Source organism: Budorcas taxicolor, chromosome 5, assembly GCF_023091745.1.
Source record: "Budorcas taxicolor isolate Tak-1 chromosome 5, Takin1.1, whole genome shotgun sequence".
Lineage (NCBI taxonomy): Eukaryota > Metazoa > Chordata > Mammalia > Artiodactyla > Bovidae > Budorcas > Budorcas taxicolor.
In genome coordinates, this window is record NC_068914.1 from 104629609 (window position 1) to 104653568 (window position 23960).

The window sequence follows — 23960 nt, forward strand, 5'->3', positions numbered from 1 at the left end:
AAGTGACTTAGCATGCATGCGTGCAGGCGACTTTTTAATTATGAGGATGCTAATCCTTAAAAATACAACATATTCAGCATATTCTTCATTAGATAAGTGGCAAGAAAAAAAGCAAACCAACAAAAGCCAAAGAACTGCAATGAAGCAAAGATGCAAGTCCCAGGCTTTATTTGCAGACATTTGCCTGGCTTCTCCATTCTGTGAATCTCTTGCGTTTACTTTCTGCTTCCCCATTTATTCTCCGTTCACTTCCACCATCTTTGCTTCTTTTCTGAATAAGATCTCTAATATCTTCCCTTCCTCTTTATATTCTTGTATGCAAGCCACTTTACTTCCCTGTTTAGTTTTTGTTTTCCATGCTGCCTACTATCTGTTTGTTTTGTTTTTCTCTATTTCCAGCCACCATTTATTTAGTATACTCTATTTCTTATTTTTCCTCTTTTCCTGTATATATTTTTGATTCAATATTTGAAATGTAGCTTAACTGGTTGGGGCTTCTATTGACCTATGCCACATCTCTGTGCAAATGAAGTCCAGTACCCTCACTATAGTATGTTGTACTCTGCTTGTCAATAGACCGGTGAGAATTAGAGACAGGCATTCCTTCCTTTGGACTTCCTCGTGGCTCAGACGGTAAAGCGTCTGCATACAATGCACAAGACCCAGGTTCAATCCCTGGGTTGGGAAGGTCCTCTGGAGAAGGAAATGGCAGTCCACTCCAGTACTCTTGCCTGGAAAATCCCATGGATGGAGGAGCGAGGTAGGCTACAGTCCATGGGGTCGCAAAGAGTCTGTACCAGTGTGCATAACTTGGTGAGTGCAGTGGGGTCTGGATTTCAGCAGGAGAATAGCTTAATTCAGTCCTTGTGGGATACTTTTCTAGTCTAGGATACATTCTAGAAACTACTCACCATATATGCAGAGTTAGTCTTAGTGTACTAGTGGTGGCATATTGCTATAGCTATTAAATTTATCAGGGATAGACACATTTGCATAGTTTTAACCATTGGAATTTTTTTCTTATTGAAAAATGTAACCCTTTATGTTACTGTTATGTTCTAGAAACATCTTCATGAAAAATCGTAAATTATAAATGAAATGCTTGAAAGAACTGCTAAAATGAATTACAGGAATGAAACTCTTTTTGCTATTATCTCTATCATAGCAATAGAGAATTATAATAATGGTGATCTGATTAAATAAGCAAGCCCACCTTCTTCCTTTCCTCAGATATTAATAAATACTTTCTGTATGTTGGGTACTGGAAATATAAAAATAAGGCCCTTTAAGGACCTAACAATTTAGTTGACAATGTGTACAGTTGAATAGATAATACAGCTGGTTTTGGTGGAAAAGTTAGAATTTGAGAGGAGCATGGAGGAGGGGTGTATGTGTATGTACGTGCATGCATGTTCAATACCGGAGACGTGATCATCTATAAGAAGCTACTTTGTAACCCAGAATTTGAATTTCCTTACTTTTTTGAATTTCCTTACTTTTCTGAATTCTAAAGTTAGTATAGCCAACATTTCATTGACTTTAGATTTATGGAAATTAGTGGTGCTTCTAGGAAATGATTGACAGGTCAGCTACTATGTTCTTAAAAAGTCAGCATCAGCCTAGAGTTTAATTCACAAATTAAATCAAATGTCTGGGAGAGTAAAACATACTCTCTTGATACATTTTTAATCACTGTGCTCTAACGTCTTATGAATTAAATTTATTTTAATTGCATGTAGGCATTTGCTCGACGTGCTTTAGCTAAAATTGATGAGTTACGGCAACTGGAATTAATGAGTTCCTCACAACCACAGGAAGAATCCAGAGAATATTATAGAGAGGCCACAATAAAGGTATAAAAATTTCATGAGATAAATCCACTGTACTCTACAGATGATGAAGTACTTAATATCAGTAGTTGAGAAGTGTATCCCATTGATACTTCATAAGTAATTCTTCTTTTTGAGGCAGATGGCAGTCATGATCTTCAAAAGAGGAGTATTTGAATCTAGAAGAAAAAACAAAAGTTTCTTTAGACCAAAGATAAGAGTTAACATAAAGGAAGCACAAACTGTAAGTCTCAGAATATCTTCTGTGTTTCGGACTATTTCTACAGTGTTTATATTATACCTCTGTGTCTTTTAACGCTTGGTCATTAGGCTTCCCTGGTGGCTCAGATGGTGTAGAATCTGCTTGCAATGCAGGAGACCCAAGTTTGATCCCTGAGTCAGGAAGATCCCTTGGAAAAGGAAATGGCTACCCACTCCAGTACTCTTTACTTGGAAAATCCCATGGACAGAGGAGCCTAGTGGGCTACAGTCAATGGGGTTGCAAACAGGCTTACAACTAACACTTTTACCACTCAATATTAAATCCTGCCCCCTGTCTGTAATTACCTAGAGGGGTGGGATGGGGGCTGGGTTGGAGGGAGGCTCAAGAGGGTGGGGATATATGTATAAAAACTGATTCACCTGTTGTACAGCAGAAACCCACAAACATTGTAAAGAATATTCTTATCCTTCAGGTAAAAAAATCCTGCCCCCAATCCCTGCAAATAGAAGAATGTCTTCCTAATTTGGACACGGTCTTGTTTCATCCTTTCCTCAGAGCTTTTGGACCTTCGCATAATCCTAGTTTTGTAATGTTAAAGGGCAAGAAGCTGAAGAAAAGCCTGGGAAAGGTTCAAATTTACAGCCTTCTGAGTGAGACTGCAGAAGCCTTTTGACCACTTGGTGTCAGATTTGAAGGTGTTGAGGATGGAGAGGAAGTGGAGGCACCTTTTCTTATCAACTTCTGGTTTCATCTTTGGGAGCATTTAGGATGTAGGTTGGGCTTCCCTCATGGCTCAGTGGTAAAAGAATCCACCTGCCAATGCAGGAGACATGGGTTTGATCCCTGATTAGAGAAGATCCCACGGAGAAGGAAATGGCAACCCACTCCAGTATTCTTACCTGGGAAATCCCGTGGACCGAGAAGCCAGAGTCGGACACAACTTAGTGACTGAAGTAACAACAACAGGATGTAGTTGCACTGGAGTAGTAAACAACCCCCATGTCTCAGGGGCTTTAAAACAAAATTTATTTCTCACTGGAGTCAAATGTTATTATGGTTATCTGCTCATGACTGATGCTCAGGGCCAAATTGAGAGGTGGTCCTCATTTGGAAAACTGCTGGGTTGTTCTGCCAGAGGGGACCTAGGGGAGCTGTGGAGGACTTCACGTAGGTAGTGATACTCAGTATGGAAGTGACTACAGTCTTCTTTCTCACAAGCCAAAACCCCTCACACAGCCCCTATTGGCCACTTGTATGTTTGGAGGAAAGTGGGACATAGATATGCCTGTGGGATCTTCTGCCCTTTCTCCCTTCTGCCTTTTTCCCTCTCCCACTGTCTTCTCCTTGGCCATTCGGAGTCTCAGTGTTCCTTAAATCCCAGCTCTGTGTATCTTTGCAGTGCCCTGTGACTGTTCTGGATAGCTGTAAACTCTCTTCTATGAGCTTCTGTGTAGGGATTGAAAATGAAAGTGGAGGGGAAGAATATGAACACTTTCTGACAGAAGAGATGTAGAATCTCAGAACCTGGAAGGGATTTTGGAAATCATTTGGGTCAGTCCTTTTCTATTACAGATGGGAAAAATAAATACCAGAGTATTTAAGCCAGCTGCTGGCAAGCCTTGAACCAGAACCCAGGTCTCTAGCCCAGGGTATTCTAAATAATCCAATGACTGCTGTTCTCTTTCCTCATTTCTTCTTATAAACATTCAAGAGGGCTTCTCTTTTCTTTTAAATGAATCCAAATACTAAATGAAAATATTATTTGGACACAGTAACTTTTCATTGCTACTTAGGGTCAGTGATATATTGACTGGTGAGCCCAGACATACAGTTCATACATCCTTTTAGATTGTACCCCTTCCTGACCCATGGTGTCTAACTGGTCGAGGGTGGTAACCTGCCAAATTGTAGATAATCCATTGGATGAGCTGTTGAGTAGCCTGCATCTGATATCAGTAAGTAGTAACGCTATAGTGTTTGTTAGAGAGCAGGGGTCATATTTTGCAGAATGTTCTGCTTTATGCTTATGAAATCATTTTATTATGTTTCTACAAAAGAAAATGATTTCTATATGCATTAAATCTATTTTATAAAAAATTTCTGAGTTTGTAGGTCAATTGTTAACTTGCAGTAAATCATTTGGACTCAAAGGATTGTTTTGTAGGACTATTAATTCAGACTTCTGATGATTGACCATTTAGTGATTCATTCAATAAATATTTTAAAGTAACTTCTCTGTGAACAAAATATGTGGAGGTTACATTCTAGTGGAGAAATTACATAATAAATAAGTAAAGCCTGTGATAAGAATTAAGAAGGAAATAATGGTGGTGATTAAATGAGTTACATGTAATGCCCCTAGAATGTTCCTGGCAAATGGTAGCTCCTTAGTAGTATTAGCTGTTACTGTTATTTATTTTTCATTCATTCATTTAGTAACCATGTATCAAAGGCCTACTGTGGTCCAAGAGTGGTGGCATATATTAGTAGAAAAGATGAAGTTACTTTTCTGTCTTTTTTGAGTGACTTTGAAATAATAAGCAGGATTTGACTGGACAGGGAGAACAGGAAAAACATTCTAGGTAAAGGACAAGATCATGATAGTAGTTTGGAGGCAGAAGTAAGCAAAGACTTTTGGCACACAGTGAGACAGTGACATTGAGCTTGAACAGGGTGGGTGTATTATGTTGAGAAATTAACACAGTAAGTCTCATGGCATAGATCTCACGGGAGCCATGGTATTCAGGATTGGAACTTACTGCATGGGTTGTATCATTCAGCTTCTCATCCATCCTGACATTTTATCTAGTATACCCTAGGCATAGCTCAGTTGGTAAAGAATCCGCCTGCAATGCAGGTGACCCTGGTTCAGTTTCTGGGTCGGGAAGATCCCCTGGAGAAGGGAAAGGCTACCCACTTCAGTATTCTGACCTGTAGAATTCCATGGACTGTATAATCCACAGGGTCGCAAACAGTCAGAAATGTCTGAGTGACTTTCACTTTCGCTTTTCACCCTAAACAGTACATGTACCAGATTTGTCCAGTACTTTTTATTACTAGTATTTTAGTTGTTTTCCAATCCTTGGCTCTTATAAATATTGATGTAGTCAATATCTTCAAGTGTATTATTTTTTCCTTCTTTTGTTTCCTGTGGATAAAATTTAAGGCATAGAATTTGAGTAAAGTTACAAACACTCTTATTTCTCTTGATGTATATTACCAGATTGAATTTCTGAAATGAGTTCTCCAAGGTGACAACCTGCATGTGCCAATTTCACCATTATCATTTTGATATTATTTCTTAATTTTTAAAATAATTAAGTTCTCATAAATGGCTTGTTTTAACTTTATTGTTTTGATCCAGCTTTCCCTTACATTTGGGTTTACTCTTTATATTTTCTTTTTAGGTGAATTATCTTTCACAGTCTTTGACCATTTATCTACTAGAGATTTTAATTTTTGAATTGTATTTGAATGGGCTCATTCTTTTTATAGACATTAATATTTTGTTTGTCATGTTTGACAATTCAGTGTATTTTTATTATATTAGCTTTAAATCTTTTTATAGATCTTTTAAATATTTAAATTTTAAAATCATTTGCTTGTTATTCATCTATAGATCTGATAAATATTCTAGTTCACTTTTTGTAGTTTCTCTACAATAGTTTAAAAAACAAATTTCACTGTAATCTATCTGAGATCTACCATTTCATTTTGAATACTTCTAATTATTAGGAAGTTTATTATGTTGTTTAACTATAAATTTTTAAACCTCTGTTTTAACCTATAGCAAATATCTTAGAAGAAACCCTGACCTCTGTTTGTAAAGCAAGAGGCCTGAAAGTTCAAGTTTTATTGAGTTTTTTTTTTCTTAATTGGAGTAAAATCACTTTACAATGTTGCATCAATTTCTGCTGTACAACAAAGTGAATCAGCTATATGTATATATATATAATCTCCCTCTTGGATCTCTCTCCCACCCCACCCCCATCCCACCCCTCTAGGTCATCACAGAGCACCGGGCTGAGCTCCCAGTATTATATAGCAGTTTCCCACTAGCTATTTCACACATGGTTCAGATCAGTCACTCAGTCATATCTGACTCTTTGCAACCCCATGGACTATAGCATGCCAGGCTTCCCTGTCCATCACCAACTCCTGGAGCTTGCTCAGACTCATGTTCATCAAGTCAGTGATGCCATCCAACCATCTCATCCTCTGTCATCCCCTTCTCTTGCCTTCAATCTTTTCCAGCTTCAGGGTCTTTTCTAATGAGTCAGCTCTTCACATCAGGTGGCAAAGTATTAGAGTCTCATGGTAGTAGTGTATGTATGTCAATCCTAATCTCCCAATTCATTCCACCCACCCCTTCTAGAAAAATGGTACAGATGAGTCTTTTTACTAAGGTTTTTTTTTTTTTTTTCTTAAACTTATCAGTCAACCTAAGGGTTGAAAACATATAGACTCTATTAAGCGGGGAAGTTGGTGTTTGGAGAAAAATAGTCCAAAGCAGCCTTATTTCTGCTTTTGCTTTTTGGTCTTCCTCACTTTGCCTCAGGAAGATGAATGAAGCAAGGAAATCATGGGAAATGTGGATGCCCGCTAACTGGACATGGATTCTAGAAAAGCCAACTAAAGCTATCTTTCTTATTTCCTGGTAATCTAAGTACAGAGAACAGGTCATTAGTCAGAGAGAAGAATGAAGTGTGTAGGTAGGCCATCTGCCAGGAGTGAAATCCTTTCAGGCTGACACAAAGTAGAGTGACAGGAGATTCCCATGGGGCTGTGAGTGGCACCTGCTTCTTTGTATCCAGTTGGTCAACTCTTCTTTACAGTTAGCTGCCGTAAGACCCGTTACTTATGCTGTAAAATATTATTTCCAACCTGAGTTTGGGGACCTTCTTCATTAGAATTTCTACCCGGTTTCTAAAAATGCTCCACCCAGACTCACTGACTCTCTGGAGATTTGGTTGGCGAATCTAAAAAGCTCTCCTGAGAGATTCTTAGGCAACTCGAGTTTGAGTATCAGTTTCCTCAGGGCTGTAATTAAGTCACCTCAAAGCATGTGGAGACCAATGCTGTTGTTTATTAATAAAGAGCCTTTGTAGGCTGTCTTGGAAACACAAACATATAAAGAAAAAGCAAAGTCTTTGATGTAATGGTAGCACAACATAAACTTTAATAAAATCTGGAGTGACGCCTCAAAAACAGAAATCCTAGAAGCGGCTGTCTCATCAACAGGCCAACCACTCTCTCTGTTAGCATTAATAAAGTGCACCTTACTCATCTTTGCCTTATGCCATCAGACATTGTAGAACTTTAAAAAAGTGGGCTGTATTTTTTTTTCCAGATGCCATGGCCACGTACGGTCACAGAAAAGCTGTTGGAAGAGTTGTTTGACAGCACTGCCTCCCGGTTTCTGGCTGTCTTGGAAGCTCTCTCTGACTCAAATCGGCGAATACTACAGACTGGGCCTGTTTTTACAGATGAAGTAGAAGTTCGTGATGTTGTCTCAGAACTATTTATGGCAGGAAAAGAACTTTTAATAAGTAAATAAGTTATTAAAATAGTATTTTGTAAAAAATAGAAATACTATTTTGTGGTAGAACATAACAAGAATTTTAGCATGGTATTTGACACGTAAGAAACCAATACCAATTTATTGACCTTTTTTTCCTTAAAGATTTCTTTTTTTGATGTAGAACATTTTTAAAGTCTTTATTGAATTTGTTACAATATTGCTTCTGTTTTATTTTGTATTTTTGGTTTGCTAAGAGCTTTTAATTCTGAATAGTTGTTGAATTTTATTAAAACCTTTTTCTGTTTTTTTTTTTTGAGATTTATTGAGTTCATCAAATGGATGAACTTTCTTCTGAGTTACAGTGATTACTTATATAATCTTTAACTACTCCGTATTCACTGCATATTTTTGGAATAATCTTAATCTGGAGGTGAAAATTATTCTTTTGATATATTTCTTGGTTTTCTTCCTAGTGGCTAGTGTTTCTGTTAACGAGATTTCTTTTTTTACAAAGTCCTTTTTGGATTTTCCTCTCAAGGTCATGTTGACCTCAAACAAAAGTTGAGCTTTCTGCCCTCTTTTTCTATTATCTGGAAGAGTTTTTGTCAGATTGGTGTTATTTCTTTCTGAAAGTTTGAATTTGCTGGTGAAGGCATTTGGACCTGGAATTTTCTCTATGGAAATGTTTTTAGCTATGGATTCCATTTCTTCTATAGATAGAAAATTATTTAGAATTTCATTTTCTTTAAAAAAATCTTGTTTGGTAAATACTACTTGATTTTGTCTATATTTTCAAATTTTCATAGAATAGTTTATGACATCATCATCACCTTCTGTGTGTGCTAAGTCGCTCCAGACCTGTCTGACTCTTTGCACCCCAAGCACTGTAACCTGCCAGGTTCCTCTGTCTGTGGGATTCTCCAGGCAAGAATACTGGAGTGGGTTGCCTTGCTGTCCTCTGATCTTCCTTACCCAGGGATCGAACCCACGTCTCCTCTGTCTCCTGCATTGGCAGGTGGATTCTTTACCACTAGCACCACCTGGGAAGCCCTGTCATCCTCTAAGTGAGCTTAAAGATGTACATGTGTGTGCATGTGTGTGCCTGTCTGAGGGCAAGGAGCCTCTGTACTGAAGTTCGGTCTCATCTTTTCTTCACGAGGAAGATACAAGATCTCAGAGGAGAATTCCTTTGACTTGCCTCACCCACACCTGAAAATTTACCTTCATCTGTACCTTTCCTTTCCACTGTCTCTCACTGAAATGGAAGGGATGTTCTTCCTCCTCCCCTTGAGGTCTTTGGACCACATCTCTGCAAATTGCCCCTTCATCCCTATCCAACTTCCTCCCCGAATTTCTTCCTCTTGTTAGAGACAGATTTGTTGAAGGAATTGCCTATGTTCACTGTCCCATATTCTTCCCCTCCTGCTTATACTTGGCAGTCTGCTGTCATGGACAGAGAATGTCGTGGACAACTTCCTTATTGTTCAGTTGAAAGTCAGTGCTTTTCCTCCCTTTGCTTTCTGTAGTCGTTGTTGTTGACACCTTCTTTCTCTTTAAATACTCTCCTTTGCAGCCTTTTTTCCCCACCTGCCCTTCTCTTACTTGTTGGGGGTCTTTGCTCTTCTATTTTTGGCAGCCTTCCATTGCTCACAGCTGATCCACTTACGGTGCCTACGTGATGACTCTGAAGCTATGTCCCTATTTTAGGTCTCTTTTCTGAGCTCCTAGTCTGTATATCTCACTGTGTATTTTGCTAGTTAACTCTTGCTAATTCTCTGTTTTTGAGATTCCACATTCCTTCCTCTGGGTGGTCTTTCCTGACCGAACCTCCTACCCCACACCTAGGTTTGAGGCCCTTCTTATTTGTCCCCAGAGCATCCTGTGTTTGCCTACTAGGTTTTTAAAAAATTTATTAAAAAATATTTTTATTGATTTTATATTTTATTTTTATATTGAAAGAAAGTGAAAGCCACTCAGTTGTGTCTGACTCTTTGTGACCCCGTGGGCTATAGAGTCCATGGAATTCTCCAGGCCAGAATACTGGAGTGGGTAGCTTTCCCTTCTCCAGGGGATCTTCCCAACCCAGGGATTGAACCCAGGTCTCCTGCATTGCAGGTGGATTCTTTACCATCTAAGCCAAAAGGGAAGTCTAAGAATACTGGAGTGGGTAGCCTACCCCTTCTCCAGGGTATCTTCCTGATCCAGGAATTGAATTTTTAAATTATGTTTTATTTATTCAGTGTGTTTTTGGCTGCTGTGCAGTGTGTGGGATCTTAGTTCCCAGACCAGGGATCAAACCTGAGCCCCCTGAAGTAGAGGCACAGAGATTTTTTTTTCTTTTAAAAAACTTTATTATGACAATTTCCAAACACAACCAAAAATAGAATGTACAATAAACCCTGTGTATCTATCACTGGAGGCACAGAATCTTAATCACTGGACCACCAGAGAAGTCCTCGCCCATTGCGATTTCATGTTTTCCCCGCCAGAGTGTGAGCTCTGTGAAGGCGGGAGTTGTGTTTGCTTTTTTCCCTCATTGTTTCCCGAGTGCCTGGCAATGTCTGATATTTAATGTTTAGTAAACGTTTCTTTGCATGAATGACCCCTCTCTTTTCTTTTCTAGTGTCAAATATTGGTGCAGATGGGATACTTGATTTTCCAAAAGCACATCTTCTAGAACTTATTATAAAAAGGAAGAATCTTATTTCTGTGAATGCTGCCGTGAAATTTATAAAATTAGCTTTTATGTATGAGGAATGGAGTTTATTTGAATCTGCAGCTGGGCAGCTCATTGATTTTCTCCAGGTAATACATGCAAAACAATTGCTTTGTTTTTATGGTATTAACATGATGTTGAAGTGCTAATTAACTTATGAGATATACTTTTCTTAGAGGCAGGATGACCTAGAGTCAAAGAAAGCGGAAAAGGATTTAATTCTTCTTGTTGCGATAGAACCTTTGATCAATGTAAAGAGAAACAAAGGTTTGATTTTTCCTTTTGACAACTACAAAGAAGGTCAAGTCTATGTAAAAAAAATTGCTGCTCACGGTGAGTGTTTATTTGCCTCTTTGAAAACTTAAGATGACTTTATATGCTCTCTATAGGTGAAATGAGAGAAAGAATATTCAAGGTAGAGGGAGCAGAAGTGTAAAGGCCCTGAAGTGAGAGTGTGCTTGGTTGTTGAAGGAATAGCAAGGAGGCACATGTGGCTGCAGTGTTCTGGTGGTGGTGCTGGTCTTTGAGAATGTGGTAGGAACTGAGGTCAGAGAAATAGCTGGGTGCCTGATCTTGCAGGTTCCTAGGCCTTGTATAGATGCTGGATTTTATTTATTTACTTAAAATTTTTTTTGTTGTTGTTCACACTATGGGGCATGCGGAGTCTTAGTTTACTGATCAAACTCACACTGCCTGTGCTGGAGGCACAGAGCTTTAACCACTGGACCACCAGGGAAGTCCCTGGATTTTTCTGTTGCAACATGATTTTGGGTAGAAAAATGAGGCTCTATTTTAGCTGCTGCCTTGTTAATGAGAGGTCAGCAGGGCACTGAATCAGAGGTATCAGTTGACTTTGGCAAGGAAAAGTTTGCTGGTCTCCTGTCTCTATCCAGCATGCAGAGTTTTCCATTCTAAAACTCAGTATTAGGAGTTACTATGTATATAAATGAACATCTGCAGCCTCTGTCTTTTAGAGAATTATTTAATCTCATGTTTTATGTTTTATCACATGCTTAAGGCGTTGCATGGCTGCTCAATTGTGGTAAATAATTTGTACCAAGTAATGATGCTTTTATTTTCTTCTAGTGGTTTCTGAATAGATATCTTTGTTATTTTTATTTCAACAGTCACAGATGTTTTAATATTACAAACCTTCTCAATTCCATTATGGACATAGTTGGTATACAGATTATAGATAATGAAAATGATAATAGTCCATTTTAATTGAATTAAAGCCTACTTAGATTAGTTTTCAAATGGAAGCATTGAAAGTCTTATTGACATATTTGTCCAGATATCATTTTTGCTATTTTTGGATAATTTCTATGTTTCTATGCATTTTCTACTTGAAATTTTGTAACTTTTTTTTTTTTTTTTTGCTTCATTTCCTGTACTTTATAAATTGAGATACTTGTGCGAAGTCTTGTGGATACTCAGAAGACATTTTCCATTTGGCAACAACCTTGTATTCCTGTGTCTGTGACTCTCCGCAGGTGAAAAAGTTATTTTGGACAATTTGTAATAGTGTCAAAAGAGGCTCTTCTCCGTAATTTAAAGCCATATTTAAAAATCACAGTAATTTCACCTTGCTGAAATTCTATACTGTTCAGTAATTAGAATAAGACAAGAGTACTGGAGTGGGGTGCCATCACCTTCTCCATGATGTCTTAGTTCAGTTCAATTCAAAAAGCATTATTGAACTCTGTTATGCTCCCAAGCACTGTACTAAGGTACCATGTGTACAAAATAAGTCTTAGAGCTGCCCCAAAGGAGCTCAAGGTTGGATATATTTTAATCATAAACTTAGTCTCTTTCTAGTTCAGCTATAATGAGCAACTTTATTTTCCTTTTGAAAAGAGCCAAAGTAACTGAACCAAGAGGAGATATACTCATGTTGGGTCATCTGTTGATATCCAGTGTGACGTTCTGTTTAGTTCCATCATGTCTCTCTTCTTCTCCTTATCTTTTCCCAGCTCCACTCTCCTTCTCCCCTTACTAGTTTCTCCACTCCCTGCCCATTCTTTGTTATTTTAAACCAGAGATTTTAAAAAGAAAGAAGTATACACTCCAAATCTGGATTGAAGTGATTGGCTTACATAACTTAAAAATATTTGGAACTTTTCTTTCCAAGAGAAGTCAAGTGACTTGGAGCAGTAAAGACGACTCTAGATAGAGCTAGACTGCTTAGGTTTGAATCCAGCCTCTGCTATTTTATTTTATCTTAGGGAAAACCACAAAATTTGCTTGTGCTTCAATCTGCCTCATCTATAAAGTAAGGATGGTTGTAGCAGTATTCACTTCATAGGTTGTTGTGAGGATTCAATGAGTTGGTCTATATTTTAGTCCATTTGAGTTTCCATAATAAAGATACCATACACTGGTTGGCTTAAACAACATTTATTTATTATGGTTTTGGAGGCTGAGAAATTACATCAAGGCATCATCTACCTCCTGGTTCAGAAATGCTTTCCTCTTGCTGTGCCCTCACTTGACAGAAAGGAGTGTCTCATTCTCTTTCTGGGGCTTCTTTTATAAAGACACTATTCTAATTCATGAGGGCTCCATCCTTTTTTTTTTTTTTTTTGAGGGCTCCATCTTTATACTTCCCAATGTGTGTGTGTTAGTTGCTTGGTTGTGTCTGACTCTTTGAGACCCTATGGACTATAGCCCACCAGGCTCTTCTGTCCATGGAATTCTTCAGACAAGAATACTGGAGTAGGTCACCATTTCCTTCTCCAGGAGATCTTCCCAACCCAGGGATTGAACCTGGGTCTCTTGTATTGCAGGAAGATTCTTTACCATCTGAGCCACCTGAGCACCTCCAAATACTATCACTTCGGGAGTTAGGAATTCAACATAGGAATTTTGAGTGGCCATTCAGTTCACTGCAGTATGTATGAAGCTCTGAGAATGTTGTCTGGCACACATTAAATGTCATATGTCCATATCTATATATCTTATTGTTCTTATTGATTTACTTTACCACTTTTGCTTTCAGAATGCTCAGCCGGATAAGGAAATCGTTGTGGACATGATAATGTTCCTGTGGCAGAAATGCAAATTAGGAATGCAGCGGGTCACTGTGTCCAAGAATGACTACGCAAAGTTTACCCAGAAGATCAGTACTAATAAAGTATTCCTTTTTGTTTCCCTTCATACGCTTTTTGTTATTGCTAATTTCATTTGTGATGCACATTTCAAATCTAAATTTTCCCTACTTACCCACCTGCATAATTACTATTCTTTAAATGTGGTAATGAGGGAACCTTTCCTTTAAGTGTATTCCCTGTACTTCTGCTCCAGCTTAGTTTTGGAAAACAGGGAGGTGTTTCAGTTTTTTCAGGGAGGAATAAATATGGTATGTTTAAAGGTTATATGAACTTGAATAAATTCATTAAGAAAGTGAATAACAGAAAACAAATAAATAAGGCATTTTAGCTCCCTGGTAGCTCAGATAATAAAGCGTCTGCCTACAGTGTGGAAGACCCGGGTTTGATCCCTGGGTTGGGAAGATCTGCTGGAGAAGGAAATGGCAACCCACTCCAGTATTCATGCCTGGAAAATCCCATGGACCGAGGAGCCTGGTAGGCTACAGTCCATGGGGTTGCAAAGAGTCGGACATGACTGAACGACTTCACATTTCACTTTCTGTAATAATACTCTATTTAGACTAAAGAGCTCTCTTATGGAAAGGAAAAAGTGGAGCAGGTCAATATTATAACCTAGAAACTTAGAAGAGAGTATTTTAACGATAACTCAGTCTTCTGTGATTCTGAAGCCTCCTAAGATTAGCTATATTAGGATGCATAGACATAATTTTATCATATACTCTAATGAAACAATGATCTAGGTGCATAAATGTTGTTTTCCCATTTTAACTCCCAAAGTGTGATGGCTAATTTTATGTGCTAAGCTTTGAGATTATAGGTGTGAAAAACAGCTTCTAAGGCACTCAGTGTAGAGCCTGAAACACCTACTTCCCCCTCACTATTTGGGAGGACTTTGATAGTGATAGCCACTGCTGCTTTTTGAAGAGAGAATGACAGTTTTGAGGATACAGATAATCTTCATTGATACATAAAAAACTCAGATGATAATTTTCTGTTATAGCTATAGATATGCAGACTACAAGCTAAATAATTCTTCTTCATGAATATGTATAAACAGTGATCATTAACTGTCATCTTATTAGGATTATTGATTTTCTATTACTTATAATTAAGATCCACTGATAAAAAGGTGTTAGTCACTCAGTCATGTCCAATTCTTTGCGACCCCATGCACTGTAGCCTGCCAGATTCCTCTGTCCATGGGATCCTCCAGGCAAGAAACTGGGGTAGGTTGCCATTCCCTTCTCCAGGGGATCTTCCTGACCCAGGGATCGAACCCAGGTCTCCTGCATTTCAGACGGATTCTTTACCATCTCAGTCACCAAGGAAGCTAGTACCTGTGTAACATTATATTAGAAGGTGGTGATTTCAAGGAAGTACTCAATTTTATAAAATGTGACTCTTTCTACAATGTAGTACACTTTCAATCAATTTTACTGTGTATTTTCTCTTTTTAGTGGATTTATCTTCTGTGGCAGATAAATGAAATCATTCACTGCTGTAAGATGGAAGACATTGACGTTGTGATGGTGGCAGAGATCACGTTACGATTAAGTGAAATATTGGAGTCTTTAGGAAACCCAAGAAGAAAATTTAAAAAATTTCTAGGTAAAATATTGAATTAAAAGGCATGAGGTTATTAATATGTATATATGAATATATAAGCGCAAATTGTAATACTGTTTAACATCCTTTAATGGAAATCAGACATTTCAGTATTGTGCTTCATCAATGATTTATAATCAAAGATAGAAGTAATATAGATTCAACCAAGTTCATGTTAAAAAGTTATATGCTTTCTGGTTCAGTGGCAAATGAAAATCTTTGCGTCTTCTCCTCACTCATATATTTCCCTTCTCTGTCCCTCATTGTCCACCTACATCACTCACCCTCCGTCCCCATTCTTCCTTTTTTCTTTCCTCTCCTCCTTTTAATCCTACTTCCTCCTCTTCCATTTCCTGCTAGAGTGTATACTTCTTGAAGGAAGAGAACGTATTCTGGTCACCATAATTCTTGACACCATCATGCTGCCTGCCACAAAGGAAGAGCTGGAATGAGTGGATCCATGTCCTTCTACCTTTTGTCTCCTTTTAAAGTCTCTTCTCTCTTGATTCCCTCCTTTGAAAATTCTTCTTTCTTCCTTTGTCCTGTTTCTTCTTTTCTTTTTCCTTTTTATCTTCTTCCTCTTTTTGCCCCCCCTTTCTCACTCATTCTCCTCTTCTCCCTCTCCAATCCCTTCCTGCCACTATTCTGTTCTCCTTCTGGGAGGTGCCTTCTCTCAGAGGATGCTTTGACCTCCTCATTCTTTCTTCTGCCTGTGATTGAACCCCAGAGTTGTCTGTGTCATCAGGTAACTTACATACAGAAAATGAGGTAGAGGAGCATAGGGGTACCTGCTTTCCTGTCTTACCCCTCTTATAGTGTGTGTGTGCCATCTGAGGGATTCAGTAATAAAAGAGTTATTGTAATAATTGTTCTCCCAGAGATTCGCTAATCTGGCACTCCATTTGTTGAGTTCAGCTTTGCAGATTGAATTGGATAACTATGGTTCTCAAAGTTTGGTTGATATAAGTATCACTTGGAAACTTGTTAAAAATACAAGGCTCAGTTCTATTGCACCTCAGTTAGTATGGACCTTTCTAGTCTTGCTTAGCTTACCAGGTGATTTTGATACACTTACAAGTTTGAGGACCACTGGTTAGAGTTCTCTGGCTAACTAATACTTTCAATGACTTGAAGTCTTATTTTTTTCTAACTTTATAGTTTTTATTTTGTATTGGGGTGTAGCCAATGAACAATATTGTGGTAGTTTTAGGTGAACAGTGAAGGGACTCAGTCATGCATATACATGTATCCATTCTCCTCCAAACCCCCCTCCCATCCAAACTGGCACATAACATTGAGTAGAGTTCTATGTACTATGTAATAGGTCCTTGTTGCTTATCCATTTTGAATATAGCAGTGTGTACATGACCTTCCCAAGCTTCCTAACTATCCCTTCCCTGCCCCAGGAACCATAAGTGCATTTTCTAAGTTTGTGAGTCTTTTTCTTTTTGTAAGTAAGTTCATTTGTGTCATTTCTTTTTAGATTCCACATATAAGTGGTGTCATGTGATATTGCTCTTTCTCTGTCTTGAAGTCATACTTTTTGACATATCCTGCCTTAAAACATGTTTCCTTTTTGAAATTTTTATTATGTAGAATTTCAAATAGAGACATGAAATAAGTCACTGAGTACTCATCATCCAGTAATTATGAACATTTTGCCAACCTTATTTATTCTCTCTTGGCAACACTTTCTTTTTTTCCTGGAGAGTTTTAAGGCAGACAGCATGTCATTCACCAACAAATACCTCAGCATATACATATACATGTGTGTGTGTGTGTTGGTCTACCTAACAGAAGGTTTTTTTTCTTTTTACACAACCACAATGCCATTAATACATCATACCTTACGAAATTAGCAAACATTCCTATGCCCCTGATTGTATTAAAATCTCTTAAGTTGGTTTGTTTCAATCAGGATCCAGTTGAGCCCATACATTTATTTTTCCATCATGTCTCTTAAATCTCTCTCTGTAACCTATAGTCCTCCTGTCCTTACTCCTGAAGGAACTGAATCGTCTCCCTGCAAGATTTGCCACATGCTTGACTTGGCTGTTTGCGTCCTTATGGTGTTAACTTTTTTCTCTACCTGGTAGTTAGATCTATCAGGTTGGTATATTCAGGTGATACATTTTCAAAAAGTTTTCTTGTCAATCTTGTTTTTTTTGGCAAGCCTACTTCATGCATACTCCCTATTGCATTGAGTCAGGAAGTATGTAATGCCTGATTGTCTCACTTGTTATGATAGAAAGATTTACCAGCGGGTTCAGGTGTTGTCACCTTGACCTTTTTCCTGGATTGGTTTCCCCAGAAGCAGATTCTGAGACAAAGAGCTGAGTGTAGCAATTTATTTGGACTGCTATCCAGGGAAGCAGGGTGGTGGGGTGAAGCAGGACAGAAGGAAAGGAAGCCAGTAGAGAGTACTGGAAGTTCATGAGAAGGCTGCTGTTGTGGGTATAGGGCTTAGTCCCACAAGGGGCTTCCAGAAGACTGTATAGAATGTGCCTTAGAGAGCTGGGAGGCTGGGGTGTTTGTCTGACCTTTATCTGTCATTGGTTGAAGGCTACTGAAGTAGGGGTGGAGGGAAGCCAGAAGGGGCTTCTGACTTCTATCATCTCATCCGTAGGTATTCTGTTGATTTCTTAAGCTATTTGGTTAATCTGGTTATTTTTAATCTTGTGGTAGACACTATATTTGCTACTAATATTTTATAAGAGTAACTTGAAGCCTTAGATGATCTGTTCTTCCAGGGAAGATTTATGTTTGCTTTTGCCAGATACATGAAGGCACTGCAACTTCAGGTTCCTATTCATCCACTTTGAGATATTAAGATAATTTAAAGGTGAAGTGAAGTGAAGTGAAGTCGCTCAGCCGTGTCCGACTCTTTGCGACCCCATGGACTGTAGCCTACCAGGCTCCATCCATGAGATTTTCCAGGCAAGAATACTGGAGTGGGTTGTCATTTCCTTCTCCAGAGGATTTTCCCGACCCAGGGATCGAACCCGGGTCTCCCACATTGCAGGCAGACGCTTTATCGTCTGAGCCACCAGGGAAGCAAAAGATGCTCTTCATTCAGTCTATTTTCAGTTACTCTGACTCCTAGGATGTAGCCCCTTCTGGCTTTTCACCCTTGGTGGGCCCTGGATACCAATCTCTGTTGCTTTAGCTCCTCAAGGCTGTCAAAGCACCATTCAGCTTCTCAGCTTACCTTTCCAGGACTGACAAAAATCTTCGGAGGGGAAAGTAACTCGAAGGACATTCTCTAGGCCCTGGGCTCGCTTCCCAAGATTGAGAGGACACTCTCTTTCCAAGATACTGGCTCTGTACTGATATTTTCATTATTTTCTTAACTTGCGGAAAAAAAAACACAGAAACAACCCTGTATTTTTCCAGCTTTTCCAGCCAGGGAAATGTTTCCAGAATATCTGTTACTAGAACCAAAAAGTCTAATGATTACTTTTAGAAAAAAATGTCTATTCTTATTAAATTTATTGTTTTGTTTACTTTGGGGAGACTAATGTTTTATTGTATTTTATATTCTTTAATTATGGATGGGCTTCATACAACTGATTATACTGATCCTTTGTTAAAATATTTGATTTCTAAAGAACTAATCAATATTAGAGCATGATCCATTTGTAAATTTGAAAACATCTACATTTATGTCCTGAGCAGTTGTCCCCATTTAGATATGTAAATTTTAATTTTTCCAATAATGTTACTCTCATCATCTTATTGGCATGTAAAACACAAAGTACAAGTCATTCTTTCTAAGTTAATTATGATAATCTGCTTCAAGATGTTTATTAATATTAGTCTATTAAATAATTCATTGTTTAATTGGAATTACTGAAAAATTTTTAGACCGGGAAATTAGCATTGTCATATACATTTTTATTATTTGTATTCCTTTAATTAAAGCCAGACTTCTCTGACATTTGTCTAAATTTACTGTTATTTTATGAATGCTTTTCAATGGATTTTCCATAGAATATACAGAAAGACAATCTCTTTATCGTAATATTACCTTGCTGATAATCAAGATTTTTGAATTGGTTTGTTGTATTACAAAATGCTCTTAATTTTATAAAGACAAAATATAACTAGCTGGAAGAAATAATTTGGTATGTAACTTCTAAGTGTTGAATCATTTCTAAACTCATGAATAATTAAAAAGATAACTAATTTAGCATAATTTTTTTATGATTATGATTCACTGTTAATTCCCAGTTTTTTTTTCATCCTTTTATTTCCTTTGGTCCTTTTTGTCTCCATTTCTTTCTCTCCTACTCACTCCTTCTCTTCTTCCTATTTTTCCTCTCCTTTATTCTCTTTTTCCTGAACTGCCTCCTTCTTTCCCCTGCTTCCTTTCCTCCCTCCCTCCCTTCTTTCTTCCTCTTTCCTTCCTTCCTCTCTTTCTGTCTATTTTTCAGATGTATCTTTAAAGAAAGGGACTAGTGAAACCTTTGGGGCTCCAAAAGGGAGCATAGATATTCTTCCAATAATAAAGGTAAGATACTGCAAAATATTTTAGAAAATACAGTTAAAAACATTTAATTTTAAATGTTTTAAAATTAAACTTTTAAAAATACTATTACATCTGTAAATGTATAATGGTAATTTTGAGTGTTTAATATCTGAGAAATTATGGTTTCTATATACATTGAGAACTATAGGAATATTTTTCTACCTTTTGTTTTTACTTTAGAAAAAAATCCAATCAGCTTCAAAAATAAGCTAGATAAAGGGTCTTAGAAGGAGTTATAGTTATATTACTATTGATATTTTGAATGTTGTATTTCATAGACTCACAGAGCAAGGACGTCCTCCTTAGCACTTACCTGCTTTATGAGTCCATGAGTTACAACATTTAAAAAAGTAGCTCACTTTTTATCTTAGTGCTGTGTTTGTGAGGTTGATTTGTATAGTCACAGTGATCATTTTTACTACTACATTCTATTGGATCAAGGTTGCACAGCTAAGTGGATTTGAAGTTAGAGTGTTTCCTTCAAAGTTCAGGCATTTAGTGACTATGCTATGCTGTCCATTGATTTAAAAAAAGAGTGGTCTTCAGACTACTTGTATAAAATATACTTTTTTTTCTTTTTTAATTATTTTAATTTTTTTTTTACTTTACAATACTATATTGGTTTTGCCATACATTAACATGAATCTACCACAGGTGCACATGAGTTCCCAACCCTGAACCCCCCTCCCACCTCCCTCCCCATATCATCTCTCTGGGTCATCCCAGTGCACCAGCCCCAAGCATCCTGTATCCTGTATCGAACCTAGACTAGCGATTCGTCTCTTACATGATAGTATACATGTTTCAATGCCACCCTCCCAAATCATCCCACCCTCTCCCTCTCCCACAGATTCCAAAAGTCTGCTCTTTACATCTGTGTCTCCCTTGCCGTCCCACACACAGGGCCATCACTACCATCCCTCTAAGCTCCAAATATATGTGTTAGTATACTGTATTGGTGTTTTTCTTTCTGGCTTACTTCACTCTGTATAATCGGCTCCAGTTTCATCCACCTCATGAGAACTGATTCAAATGTATTCTTTTTAATGGCTGAGTAATACTCCATTGTGTATATGTACCACAGCTTCCTTATCCATTCATCTACTGATGGACATCTAGGTTGCTTCCATGTCCTGGCTATTATAAACAGTGCTGCGATGAACATTGGGGTACACATGTCTCTTTCAATTCTGATTTCCTTGGTGTGTATGCCCAGCAGTGGGATTGCTGGGTCATAGGGCAGTTCTATTTGCAGTTTTTTAAGGAATCTCCACACTGTTCTCCATAGTGGCTGTACTAGTTTGCATTCCCACCAACAGTGTAAGAGGGTTTCCTTTTCTCCACACCCTCTCCAGCATTTATTGCTTGTAGACTTTTGGATCGCAGCCATTCTGACTGGTGTGAAATGGTACCTTATTGTGGTCTTGAATTGCATTTCTCTGATAATGAGTGATGTTGAGCATCTTTTCATGTGTTTTTAGCCATCCGTATGTCTTCTTTGGAGAAATGTCTATTTAGTTCTTTGGCCCATTGTTTGATTGGGTCATTTATTTTTCTGGAATTGAGCTGCATAAGTTGCTTGTATATTTTTGAGATTGGTTGTTTGTCAGTTGCTTCATTTGCTATTATTTTCTCCCATTCCGAAGGCTGTCTTTTCACCTTGCTTAGAGTTTCCTTTGTTGTGCAGAGCTTTTAATTTTAATTAGACACCATTTGTTTATTTTTGCTTTTATTTCCAGAATTCTGGGAGGTGGATCATAGAGGATCCTGCTGTGATTTATGTCGGAGAGTGTTTTGCCTATGTTCTCCTCTAGGAGTTTTATAGTTTCTGGTCTTACATTTAGATCTTTAATCCATTTTGAGTTTATTTTTGTGAATGGTGTTAGAAAGTGTTCTAGTTTCATTCTTTTACAAGTGGTTGACCAGTTTTCCCAGCACCACTTGTTAAAGAGATTGTCTTTAATCCATTGTATATTCTTGCCTCCTTTGTCGAAGATAAGGTGTCCATAGGTGTGTGGATTTATCTCTGGGCTTTCTATTTTGTTCCATTGATCTATATTTCTGTCTGCCTGTATTAAAAAATATACTTTTTTAATACACAAAAATGCAAGTGCTAAGAAACTGGGTATAAATCAAATATCATAAGTATATCAGAACTTTCTTGAATATTATATTCATCTCTAATAAAAGGCTTCACAGAATGCAGTTTTGAGTTTTCTATGCTGCATTGTGTCTTTAGAGTTGAGAAATTTGAAACTGACAACAGAAGATGTTTGAACTATGTAAGAGATTGAGGGGACATAAGAGCTGTCTGCCAGTGGCTTTTCCAGGGATCATTTGCAGTGCTTATTAAATATGTAGCTTCCTGTTTTCCATTTTGGACATAGTGAATCATAATTTCAGGTATGAGGGTCTCAAAAGTTTGTAATTCAGGTGTGAAGCTCTTAAAAGTTTGCCAGATAGATTCTTAAGGAAACTAGAATTTAAGAATTACTTACTCAGTATACTGGCACTTATTCTGTGAGGCTTTGTACAGGAATAGGAATACTAGTAGAGGTTACAAAGTACTAGATTTTGACTTGGATAGAAAAATTCTGGCCATTAAAGGCACTAAATGAAATGGATTTCTTAGAAAGTGACCATGAAGAAATTGAAAATCATTTATGAATTATTGCTACTGTTTTTAAATTAGAAAAATGCACCCTTTTCTTGATATAATTTATTTCCATCTGCTAGGAAATTGTCAAAATAAACATAGAAGTCTATGATGACTAGAGTGTGAATAGCACCTCTAAACTTGTGCCACACACTACCTGCTCAGCTGTATGGAGGTGTGCGGTATATGGAGTAAGGGTGATTCACTGATATGGCCTAAGGGCATAGCAGTTGATATTGGGGGCCTTGGAGTTGAATTCTGACTTTAATGTTGACTGTGTGATCTTAAATAAACTAATCTGTTTGAATGTGTGTCCTCCTTTGTAAGATGATAACAGTAATATCTATTCTACTGGTAGTTTTTAAGTGATTCAGTCCAAATGAGATGTTGGTAACATTGTGGCACATGGTAGCAACTCAGTTTTTGTCTTACATTTCACAAAGGGCACTGAATCTCAACCTAGAGTCTCAGAGCTGTTTGGAAGGGAGTGAAGTGGGGAGAAGGAGTGAGAATGTATTGTAAGGAGGGTCTAAAATCCATATGCTCACCTAGCAGAGTCTGCAGGTGGGGTAAACTGTGTATCTTTCATGTTTGTTGTTAATGTTCCCCCCCTAAGTTGTATCCCACTCTCTGCAACCACATGGACTGCAGTACTTCAGCGTTCCCTGTTTTTCACTATCTCCTGGAGTTTGCTCAGACTCATGTCCATTGAGTTGATGATGCCATATCATCTAGCCATCTCATCCTCTATCACTCTTGTTTACTCTTGTTCTCACTCTGTCCCAGCATCAGGGTCTTTTCTAATCAGTCAGCTCTTGGCATCAGGTGGCCAAGATACGATATCTTGCATATACATGTGCAACTATTTAAAAAATATATAGGGTACTATTGCAGTTATGTTTTTAAAAATTTACTTTTAAGTTTTACTGAATTCATGGCTATTTTTCACAAATGGATTATAGTGTTAGTTGCTCAGTCGTGTCCAACTCTTTGTGACCCCATGGACTGTAGCCCACCAGCCTCCTCTGTCCATGGAATTCTCCAGGCAAGAATACTAAAGTGGATAGCCATTCCCAACAGAGAATAATAAGTACCTCATAGGATTATGGTAATTTAAAAATTAGTCCACATAAAGCATTTAGCCTAGCACTTGGAACACATTTTAATTCAATATTAGCTGTAATGATATTACAGTATTAGCTGGCCTTCCCTTGTGGCTCAAACAGTAAAGAATCTGCCTGTAATGCAGGAGAATCAGGCTCAACCTCTGGGTTGGGAAGATTCCCCTGGAGAAGGAACTGGCAACCCACTTCAGTACTCTTGTCTGGAGAATTCTATGGACAGAGAATTCCATGGATAGGCAACAGTTCATGGGATCGCAAAGAGTTGGACATGACTGAGCAACTAACTTTCATTTTCACTAGCTGTAATATTGACAAAAGTGACGGTGGTGGTGATGATGATGCTAGAATGTGTGTGTATGTGTGTGGGAGGTCTTTGAAACTTTTTGGTGTTAAAAGCTGTGCTTAGAGACTTCTGTTTGTGGCTAAATGGGAAACTAGATGACCTGAAAAAAGCTCTTGCTGCAAAATACCTGGAAATTTTGGAGAAAATTGAACAAATATCCTCAAGCACACCACAGAGTTCACAAGAAAGTAAGGTAAATCCCAGGAGCCAAAATAGAAAGGAGAACTGAAAACCAGAATGGTCAGTTTATGAATAGATGCTGTGGTAGGCTGTTGGTCTCAGTTACAAAGAAATTTAAATTAACC

General features: G+C 37.9%; 1 protein-coding gene across 1 annotated transcript in view; it reads left to right on the forward strand.

The window, feature by feature from the left end:
- CFAP54 (cilia and flagella associated protein 54) overlaps positions 1 to 23960 on the forward strand; it is a 324333-nt gene that overhangs the window by 29561 nt on the left and 270812 nt on the right. The window contains exons 7-15 of the mRNA XM_052640302.1: positions 1740 to 1853; positions 1972 to 2073; positions 7403 to 7601; positions 10197 to 10378; positions 10466 to 10622; positions 11697 to 11782; positions 13288 to 13422; positions 14857 to 15007; positions 19438 to 19514. Of these exons, the coding sequence (XP_052496262.1) occupies positions 1740 to 1853; positions 1972 to 2073; positions 7403 to 7601; positions 10197 to 10378; positions 10466 to 10622; positions 11697 to 11782; positions 13288 to 13422; positions 14857 to 15007; positions 19438 to 19514 (1203 nt within the window). The remainder of the gene's footprint in view (positions 1 to 1739; positions 1854 to 1971; positions 2074 to 7402; positions 7602 to 10196; positions 10379 to 10465; positions 10623 to 11696; positions 11783 to 13287; positions 13423 to 14856; positions 15008 to 19437; positions 19515 to 23960) is intronic.